The sequence below is a fragment of the Austrofundulus limnaeus genome, unplaced genomic scaffold, assembly GCF_001266775.1.
Source record: "Austrofundulus limnaeus strain Quisiro unplaced genomic scaffold, Austrofundulus_limnaeus-1.0 Scaffold1382, whole genome shotgun sequence".
Lineage (NCBI taxonomy): Eukaryota > Metazoa > Chordata > Actinopteri > Cyprinodontiformes > Rivulidae > Austrofundulus > Austrofundulus limnaeus.
In genome coordinates this window covers 43,688-54,870 of record NW_013953784.1, presented here as the reverse complement: position 1 = coordinate 54,870, position 11,183 = coordinate 43,688, and the positions used below count along the sequence as shown (strand labels likewise).

Genomic DNA, 11,183 nt, shown 5'->3' with positions numbered 1-11,183 from the left:
GAACGTCCATGCCAAAAAAATATATATTTTTTTACTTTTTTTTCAAAAACTCAGAGTTGAGCATTAAGATCTGCAGTCTGAACGTAGCCTCTGAGCTGCCGTCCTCTGGTTCCAGCTGAGTTTGTGTTTGTTGTTTCTCGCAGGCCCCACAAACCCCTCCGACTCCACAGCTGACATCAGAGTGAGCCGACAAAACTTTGAGGACGCCTTCAGGACGGTTCGACCGTCCGTGTCAAAAGTGGTGAGGAACGCACCTCTGTGTGTTCACTTACACCACTCAGATCATTTAGGATTTTGGAAGCATTTTATGTACTTGCCACATTTTTCACAACTAAATTTGGGGAAAAACGGTCTTATTATTATTTCAGTTATTCATTCATAACTGCATTTTATCTTGATTGATATTAATGTGGCCAGGAGGAAATGAACTYGTCAACAGTCACTTCTGTCATGAATCTGGTCTCAGATTACTGCTGCAGAGCTGGTCAGACTCGTCTCACATTAAACACTGCAGCTTCCACACACTGCCRTCATACAACCAGAGGACAGTAAATAGTAGAGAAGGTACCGGGGGAGGGCTGATGTGCTAAAGCTTCTCTCCCTTTCTGTTTTTGGTTTTGAGCTCTTCTAATGTGGTTTCATTGGGACCAGGAGTGTTTTATGAGAATGAAAACAGTTCTATGAAGGCTGGATGTAACATTTGAGCCTTTATGTGATTTCTGTATGTAAAGTTGAAGGGGTTGTATGGAGTACCTAAGGGTTTTACTTATTTTTGAGATCAGGAACGTTTCTCAGTTTTAGGGAAAATCTGCTCAAAATGTAGCCAAATAATTTATTTTCTACTGAAAAGTTACAATATTAATAACTAATATCTAAGTTACTGTAGATGGCTTTCTAAACTCTATCAGTCTGTGGGTCCTGAGCCCAACATTGGGAAGCACAGATTTTAAACCATTACTTTGCCTTTAGTTTTGCTATACATAGTTACACCAGCAGAAAGATTATGATACTCCTTCTGGAAGTGCTACAGCTAGYTGCTGGTGCTGCTGTTTGGAGTTAAATAACCTCAGACAAACCTGACAGCAGTGTGTTTACATGAACAGCTATGATGAACCTCTTAAAGGTTGGAGTTGCTTTAAGACAACAGTGATCTATTTTTGTTTGTTTCAATTTTAATCCCAATGAGGTCATTTAAAAAGCCACCAAAAACAATAAAATAACATTTGTAACCTTAGAATAACTGGATTATTTCTTTAGGTGTTTCTAATGTTTGTTTGGTGTGATTCTGTGGACATGGAGCTGACTCTTGTTTTTTGTACAGGACCAGCTGATGTACGAGCTGCTCAGAGAGTCCCTCAGCAGATGAGCAAACCAAAACACCAAGAACATTTTGTTAATGGATCTCACTGTGGAGGAATCAGAAAACATTCTTTTTTTTTAAATAAATTAAAATATGACTTCACATTTTTGACACTTCTTTACTCTGTGGTGTTCAGAGACCTTTCAGCCGTACTCCTGATTATCCCTGGAGCTTTATTTATTTACTTTTTCAGATTATCTGTCTCATGTCCATCTGTCAGGACATACTGACAGTTTTAACAAATATGTAAAAATATAAATAAATTTTTACTAAAGTTACCTACTGCAGCTTCAAAGTCACCTGTAAYGTATGCAGACACAAAGCAAAACAGATTTTAGTAAAATCCTTTTCAGACTAAAACTATGTATTCTAGATTCATCATCTTTACCCACAATTCATCTGTCATGAAACAGGTGTGTGCAATGTGTCAAATACTCAGTAACATTAAAGGGTCAGGCTGTAAATAAACGAAATACTTAGAGCCATGCTTTATCCAGAAAATAATAAAACAAATATAAACAGAATCCGCTGCAGAAGCTATAAAAAAAAAAGAAAAACATGATAAAATATCTGAGCTAAATGCATAAAATATGAACTAAAGAGGCTGAAGAAAAGACCTAATATCAAAACCATGTAGACCTTTTAGAGGAAATTTTTCTGTAAAAAATGTATGGGAGCTGTTTGTTGCACAGATTGACATAAGGTATGTGCATTAAAGAAAGATGTGATAAATCAGACTGAAAATCCAGTTTAATTCCTTACATCAGTTTTATTGCCTTTTTGTTAGTCTCAGTTTACAATACTGCATGAAATCAGTGGACAAGCAGATTATTAACAGGTTCCAAAACAAAACAAACAAAAAAAAAAACAACCACCTGGAACTACAGCAATGAGTAACTTTTCCCACAAACTAAACTTTGGTGAGCAGAAAATGTTCTTTGGCTGCTGGGTGATGTAGATAAAAATGATGAATGTTAAAAAATCAAGCATGTCAAACTTAGTTTAATATTCTAGTTAATTCAGTTCAGAKAGCAGAGTCTAACAAACGTGTGTGAAGAACAGAAAATCAAACATTGTCRTGTCCAAAAAGCAGGAAAGTCCATGACAGTGTTGGTACATCCTTTGACGTATAATTTTTTCTAAAATATTTTAACAGGAATGCATGTTTAAAATGATCAGGAGTGTTTTCTCTACAGAAGATGAAAACAAACCTGACTCAGGGTGTAGGCAGCTACAGCTTCCTCTGGCTCTTAGCAACATTTCCTTTTTCTTAATCAAAAAGCCATTTGTCACCAACACATTTGGTGAAAAGTGATAAATTAGAAAACACTAAAATGATTTACAAATCAACTTTAAGGCCTATGTTTAAAAAACTAAACTTYCTATATAGACACCAGACTGTGCTGCCATTTTATCAGACATGAAATCTTTTTATATTTATATTTGTTAAGGCCAGGGGGCTCTGCAACTTTTACAATCAAAACTCATTCCTGCTCCTCCTGTCACTAAAAACTTGTTCAGAGCCACAAAAACACTTACAGCTTAAAGAAAGCACGACTCATGAAGTGRAAATGTAAAAGAAACTATTGAATTTTGTTGACTTTTGTTGTATGTTAGGACAAAAAGACCAAACTCTTACATCTAAACACTAAACCATGAGTGTTGAATGATTAATAAATATAGCACTTTCATCCTAATAAATACTTTAACGCAATTCTTTTAGTTTCTTCTAATAAAAAGGCAGAAACTGTACATTTTTATTCTTTACTGACTCAGTGTATTTTTGCATTTTGCTGACTCGGTAAGCTACGGTGTGAAAAACGGCACATCTTCTCGTCAGCAGCTTGGCTCGAGCGTCTTAGATGTTTACGGTTTCGTTGGGTTTTAGAGAAAGATCAGAACGTGGGGCTGAAACTGAGCTGACAGCTTTACTTCTTGCTTTATTAGGATTTTATCACAGAAATTGGACTCAAGTTTTCGTAACATTTGGACAGAAAGTTCAGTTGTGCGGCAGAGTGCAAACTGGCTGAACAAACACGAAGCCACAGAGGCATTTCACTAAATGTCTGCGAGTCTATAGAAACTAGATTTTTGTGAAAATGTTTCAAGTGTGAACATTAAGGCACATTTAGGCCTTAAAACGATTAATCACACTCCTCTTTACTCCTCCATTTAGAAATGTTTTTATAGTTTYAGTTTTAAAGTGAGAGGTGTGTGAAGTCATCAGAAACGAGAGCTGAAAAGAAGTCAAACTTTAAAATATTTTTCATACCATTTTACTTTTGGATCAGCTAGTTGCCAAATAATGYGGCAATGTACAAAAAACTGGAGCAAAGCATTGTGGGATTAGGTGTTCAGCTGAACGACATTTCTGATGCTTTAGCCACACAACCCCACTTCTAAAGTRAAACTTATTAAGCTGAACGTTGGATATAATCTGTTTTTGTTGCTGCTCCAAACATAAAGCACAAACACTTTTATTCTCAGTCCATCATTAAGTCKGGTTCTTTGTTTGGACTAATTTAATTCCTCCTAAAATTTCCTCTTTTCTAAGCTGAAAGCAGGAACCTTTGCCTAGACTCGTCCAAACAACGTTCACCCTGAACACTCAACGTATTAAAATCTGTTTTTAGAAAGGTGAGCAGGGCAGCTGTAGTTACTGGAGGTGCTCCGAGGTGTTACTCCTGTTTGACGTCTCCCTTTAACTTCCTTTTGATCCGRGAGTACGGGCTCAACGTGTCGTCCATGATGAAGTCGTACAGGACCCTCACCCAGGACGTGTACTGAGGCAGGYCGTCGTAATACTCGGCTGCTATTTTCTTCACCTGCCAAGCAGAAAGTTTCACCATTAGACCGTTTTGACTTCAAGGCTGTAAATGTTTTAACGCTGAAACCACAACACGTCTACTTTTAGTTTTGTTTCGTAATTAGCAGGAGAGAGAGATGATTCTGAGTCTGGGCAGTGAACCTTACACCACCCAGTTCAACACGTTCAGTGAAACAAACTGCAAGGAAAAACACTGCACACCCAGAAAAATACTTTTTGTGATGTAAAAAAATCAAACTAGAATTTTTTAACTTTAATACGACAACTAAAAAAAAAAAAAAAACAATAGATGCATTAGGCTTGTTGGATAAGTGTGCACACCCTTAAATTTGTTGAAGCACTGTTCAATGTTCCTGTGAGCACACCTACTATTCACTAAATTGAAATAAAGTTCAGCTGTCCTGGCTGAATTTTACTGACATTTATCAGCTTCCTCCAACAAAAGCCACAGTTCTTAAGAGAAATCATAAAGCAACAAAAGCTGTCTGACAAAAAGAAGGGTACAAAAATGACCCAAGCATCAAAACCTCACAGGACACAGTGAAGACTCGTCAAAATGTGGAGAAAATATGGAACAGTTGTGTCTGCAACATGCATATCCTTTTTTTAAAGAAAAAAAAGTCACTGATGAAGAAACTAATATTAAGTTCTGTTTTCGACTGAAGTGGCAAAAAAATGAATATCCTTCAAATACAAAAAGTCAAATAAAAACATCTTTATATTTAAGAAACTTGGCATGATCCACACATTTTAACCCATTTTGTCACATAACTTGGCTCAGCCAAAATGAAACAGGAAGTGACATCAAAGGGGAACTCTTCATCTCTTTGATAGTGATACTCTGAAGAAACATCAAATTCCTCTCTGCAGTCTGCTGTTAGCTGTAGCAACGCTTTGTTCACATGCAGACACTCCCCTCTGACATTACTTCCTGTGAGAACGTCATCTCAGCATGAATGTTATTTTGCAACGTGCYCTCTTTCCACAGGTAGTTTAACGAGAACTAAGTCTGTGTTAACCTGAGAAGCCCTGCAGAAAATGAGTCAGCTAATATTACTGTTAACAGACTCTTCCTATGTAAACTAAAGGCTGTAATTACACACTTCAACAAACTGAATGTGTTTTTGATCCCAGCAGAAAATGACTTGATTTGAGCACAGATATATATACGACGGTCTGATGGTGGTGTCAAGGTCTAGAAAGTAGTTTGCACAAAACATTTTGCAACGTTTCAGATTGGAGCTGTTTTGAGCAGCAATTCACTTAAATCTTATCTTATCTACAATAGATTAGATAATAATTCTTTATAGCCTTTCCACATAACTCCACGTCAAAATGGCCAGAATATCCCTGTAGGTGCTACTGATGCAGAAATGATTAGAAAATAACTATTTACAGATGGCTTAAAATAAATCTATCTTCTATGACTCTAGGCTAAAGTAAAAAAAATATATATGTGGGTGGATTCAGTGGAAACATTTCTTGTACAGTCATGTCTGCACAACTCCATTTAGAAGTCTGGAAACACTACTAGTTGTGCGATGCCTTCCTTTATTCATTTTTACTTTTACCGGATTTGTTGTCTTGGTGAAAGCCAGCCCTTATATTTACCCAGATCAACCTGAGAAGTCTGAAACTTGGGCAATGATTAATAAAAGTACGTACCATGGGCAGCCTTCGGCCTGGAATGCTGGGGAAGTCGTGGTGTTCGTTGTGGTAGCCCACGTTGAACGTCAGCAGGTTGAGGCAGCCGTAGTAGGAGTAGGTTTCGTGGCCCTTCAGGAACATATARTGCTCGGCGATAAAGTGGCCAGAGATGGGGTGCAGGCCCATTCCCAGCACGGAGCCAGCCAGCATGTAAACTACAGATTTTGCCCCACACAGCCAGTAGAGCAGGACGTTAAAGGCGACTTGTATGGCCACATTGGTCAATTCCAGCTGACTAATGGGTTTGGGGTTGATGCACAGTGGGCGGATAGCATAGAACAGGGGCTGCAGAATAATCCAGATGAACTTGCGGGCGCGTGTGCAAAAGAACCAGCCTTCGAACTCAGTCGGGATGTCTACGTCGATACCGTCCCCTCCCAGGTAGCGGTGGTGGTCGAGGTGGTAACGCTTGAAGGAGGCAGAGTAAGGTAAGCCCACGGGCAGGTTGGCAAACATGGCAAAGTAGCGGTTCCACGTGGCTTTGCTGTTCCCAAAGGCAGTGTTGTGGGAAATCTCGTGAATGGCAAGAGTCATTGAGTGGTTGATACAGCTGCCAAATGCATACGCCCAGAACAAAACCCATTTCCAGTCCAAGTCTTTGACTAGGTAGAAAGCTAAAAACTGTATCAACACCATCATGCACACGATCCATTTCAGCCTCAGGTCCGGACCCATTAAAGACTTGATTTCAGGATATTTGGCTGGAAGACAAAGACAACAGACACGGTTAGATTCAGTCTAAATTCTTACACTATCAGGTAAATTAATCATCCCATTAGCTAAATTAATTATGCATGGATAAAATAAATACAACTAATTACTACTTTTGTGTTGTTCTAGAAGAACATTTCTTGAAAGACTCTGATAGCTGCTAATGCTTTGATTTCTAACACCCCAAGTTTTTTTCTACAATGCAATTAATAATTTAGTTTTGTAATAATCTAAGCTGATGTACTGAACAAAGCTGTTAAAGCTCTGTCAGAGTCAGAGTGGTAACCACACACCTTTATTAAGAGGGCCGTCTCAGTCCCTGAAAGAAAGCGCGCAGTACGCTGCAGCCGAACTGTCAAAATGGGATTGTTGTTCTTTTCACATTGTCAACATTTCGACACCTTCTTGTCGCAACCCGCTASCTGAACTTTTTACCCCCCCTCCACATAAGAACTTATTGTGTGATTGGTCAGAAGTTYGTAGGAATCTTTATTTATGCTGAAAGCGCTTGGACGCCGCATTTTGCTTCAACCAGTCACTTAAAAAAAAAACACTTGCTTCCAGAAGCCAACTGTTGTAGGCTACCAGAAAGCAGACATTTATAAAGAGAGTCAAACAGCCAAAAACTAATGGATGGAGGTAAAACAAGCATTGTGCACAGAGAAGTCTGTCAGATAAAAAATGTAGAGCTTTAACTGTGACAGACGGGGAAAAATAACGTCGGGTGATGGGTCTCACATTGATTTTTTCCCCCCTGAATTGTTGACTCCAGTGGGAAGAAACCCTGTGCAGTGAGGTATGCTGCAGCAGGAGGGKTTTCCCAGGAGCTCCACACGGTGTGTCGGCTTTGAAAGGTGTGTGTGAAAAAGAACGCTGAACAACCACGTGACCGCGCGTCGTCCGGTCGGCTGCCAATCAACCGTACTGAAGCCTTTAAAGAGACAGGCAGACAGGAACACAGAGCAGAAGTGAGTCTCAGACAAAGCTGTGTTTATTTAGCGCCTTTTGGTATTGTTTTATTTTGACATTATGTCGTCACCTGTCTACAGCCTGCAGGTGGAAATCATCCAGTTGCTAAATTTGGCGTATTGCAACTGAGAATTATGCCTGATACAATGGAAGTTAAGTTTTTAAATGTAACATTTTGCACTTTGAGAGGATTTGATWAAAAAAAAAAACCTGTAACCCCTGTAACAATAAAAGGCACACTGGTTGAAAGATGGCATAACTGTGGAAATATTAGCTGACATACACAAACTTGTTAGAGTCTACACAGCTCAAAGGTTAAAATGATTGATTTCCTTACGGAATTGAACGGTCTGTGGTGATATCTGCACAAGTGATCAGATTTAAACTGCAATTAAGTTAATACCATAAAGTTCAAAACACCAGTTCAATCGTGTAAAGTCCAACTTTATTTAACCCAATTAAACTATAAATGACTTCCCTACAGGGAAGTTTGTCTGAGCTGCACAGTTCCACACAAGGCACATTTCTCACTCAGTTAAACAAAATACCATTGTTCTGTACGTGGACATATTTTGCATTTTCTAAGAATGTGGTTCACACTGAACCATGGTAAAGAATCAAAATACAGTTTATTCTTGGCTGAGCCTCATGTACTGGTGTTATTTTCTTTCTCTCTTTCTTTTTAGAGACAAAATGTTTTACATATTTCTAATTCCAGCCTCTTTTCGTGTAAGTCTGTAATTTAATACCTCTGTGAAGTTAGTTAGTTAGTTAGTTAGTTAGTTAGTTAGTTAGTTAGTTAGTTAGTTAGTTAGTTAGTTCAACAACGTTAAACCTGGGTCTGTTCATGCTTGTCTGACAAACCTGGGAAAGAAAAATGTTATTTTAGGGAGTGGCGCACCTACGCGAATCTGAAGGCGCACCAAGAATAATAATAAAAATAGCTCTTTTACATAGAATTAGTTCATCAAAACTGATCATATTTATACACGTACATTGAACATTTGGTGACAGTTTAACCACGATGTTACAAAAGGGCGTAAAAACATTTCGCCATCATTAACCGAGGCTAACCCTCCGGCGGAAGTGGGACCGTTAGCTTTAATAAGCAGCTAAAAAAGGAAGACGATTTTTGTAGCTAAATGACTGCGAGTTAAAGCAATAAACGCCGCCATTATAAAGTGAAAGTAAAGTTTGAAATCAGCCATGTGAAGAAGTTAGCTTCTTTTTTTTTTTATCTGCGTTGAGGTAGTTGGATCTTGCTAACCGAGCGGAGAAGCTAACTGAACTCACCCAGGATCTCTTTTCTCCTGTCGGCATGCGGCTGGTCCGTGTACACCCATTCGTAGTCCTCGCGACTTACCCGGCTCCCCATCGCGTTTGGATATTTGTAACTTGAACTAATAAAAAAAAACAACCTATAAGCAGCGAGGAAGGATTCTAGTCTGGTGAAAGACAGCGTCACTTCTTATACACTGCCCCGATGAAAGAAACAAGCCTGTGGCTCCTCCTCCTCCTCCTCTCTGCTGTCTGACGTCTCGAGGCCTGGAAAAGTAACGTCTCGTGCAGAAAACTGTAACATCACAAGGAAAGATAAAAATGTTGATAAAAATGTGGAGCATAAAGAAACGGGGGCATGCGCCTGTTCAACACTTGCAGACTCAGTCATGCTTGAGTAAATGTATTTTATCATAAAATTAGTTAAGCCTCCTCTTAGAACAGGGGTGCCCAAACATTTTCACTGAGAGGGCCAAAATAAAATAAAAAAGATTTTCCCTAAGAGGGCCAAAATTAAAATCGATCTGAGGGTCGCGGGCCAAATGCAATAGAAAAAGACAGTGTTTCCCAAAGTTGGGGTCGGGACCCAAAGTGGGGTCCCGAAACATTAAGGTGGGGTCCTGAAAAGAKTTTCGGAATTAATTACATTTTTGCCTTAGTTGTTACAAAGGAGTGAGGTCAGTGTATTTAAAACGGATCAGTGTAGTATAAAAATATTGTTACTATGCCCATGTGTAGTTGACCTGATACAAATGGGTATCATACAAAAATAGCTGGGGGCCACAGGTCTGCTACTAATTTGTGGGTCAAAAGCTGAAAAGTTTGGGAACCATTGCACTTTGGTTCCCAAAGTTGGGCTTGGGACCCAATTATGGGTCATGAAGCACCTTGGATAATCTCCAGAAATCAATTTAAAGGGTAGTAAAATAATCGCTAATGTAACATTTTCCCTATAACTATTACAAAAACACAAAATAAGNGGTCCAGCTCGGTTTAGTTCTGAAGAAAGTTTGATCTGTAGGTGCTCTTTTTATTTCAACCTCAGCAAAGTTAACTAAAGTTCTTTTTTTTTTTCCAAAAGATATCATCGACCCTGCCATCCTGAGGCCAGGCCGTCTGGATAAAACTTTGTACGTGGGGCTGCCGTGTCCAGCAGATCGTCTCGCCATCCTGCGCGCTGTGACAAAAGTCAGTAATTACCCAGAAACCAGAGTCACCAGAGAAGATTAACAGTTTTCCGAACAGTAGTTAGAAATGCCTGAAAGACGTTTAACTCATTTGTTTCTTAATGGCAGGATTTCTCCTGTAAATTTTGAAACTAATAATTTAATATCAGGCGTTAAAAGCACTGAAGCACATTATGTTTCCAACATATTTTCTTGATTATCCGCTCCTTCTGCAGATTAAACAAAACATACAAATAACACATCAATACATGCAGCTCAATAGAAACAGTGTTATGATTTTTTCCTAACAGTAAATAATACAATAGACAACATTCACAGGGCAGGATGAGAGAACGTGACAGTTAGCTTAATTTGACAAGCTAACATTTCTGATCGTTCTAAACAAATTATGTTTTGTAAAAAGTAAAGTTTCATGACACACACAATGATTCATGACATATTTCATTTAAAATGATCAAGTCAGCTCAGTCTGGGACTGACTTGTGTTGTCTCCCTGGATCATTCAGGACACAAAGCTCTTTACCRCAGCCTCGGCTGGTCTATGTCCGACCCAGACCACACCAGCCCCAGACAGCGGAGCTGGAGTGGCCCGACAGCCTGACAGAAAGAAAAAAAAATAACCTGCGCTGCAGCCGCTCACAAGATCACTAGTTTAGAGCAGGAATAAAAAAGTTTGGGTCTTGTTTGATTGAGGTTCGGATCCGGTTCAATAGGAGTGGCTTGTTAAATTTTCGCAAAACGAACTGATCGCGGACATTCAGCTGTCAGTCACTGCCTCGCTGCGCTGTCTTTTTTCCTGCTCCCGCTGTGTGCGGTGTTCTAAACACACGTTCTTGTTTTCCTGCTTCTGCTGGACGTACAGCAGGCTGGGCTTCATCTGTCCGCCTTTCATTCATTCCTGAACACTGTGGCAATGATCTACACTCACCTGCCACTTTATTAGGTACACCACGCTAGTAATGGGTTGGACCCCTTTTGCCTTCAGAACTGCCTCAATTCTTCGTGGCATAGATTCAACAAGATGCTGGAAGCATTCCTCAGAGATTTTGGTCCATATTGACATGATGGCATCACAAAGTTGCCGCAGATTTGTCGGCTGCACATCCATGATGTGAATCTCCCGTTCCACCACATCCCAAAGATG

At 39.4% G+C, this 11,183-nt stretch overlaps 1 protein-coding gene and 1 pseudogene across 1 annotated transcript; one reads left to right on the top strand and one right to left on the bottom strand.

Moving 5' to 3' along the window:
- Positions 1 to 143: 143 nt before the first annotated feature.
- On the top strand, positions 144 to 2,207 carry LOC106535194 (nuclear valosin-containing protein-like pseudogene; annotated as a pseudogene).
- On the bottom strand, positions 2,110 to 9,103 carry degs1 (delta(4)-desaturase, sphingolipid 1). The gene is made up of 3 exons (XM_014032136.1): positions 8,868 to 9,103; positions 5,853 to 6,595; positions 2,110 to 4,185 (listed from the first exon to the last, which is right to left on the bottom strand). Exons 1-3 carry the CDS (start codon positions 8,947 to 8,949, stop codon positions 4,039 to 4,041), a joined length of 972 nt encoding a protein of 323 aa, XP_013887590.1. The 5' UTR covers positions 8,950 to 9,103; the 3' UTR covers positions 2,110 to 4,038.
- Positions 9,104 to 11,183: the final 2,080 nt, after the last annotated feature.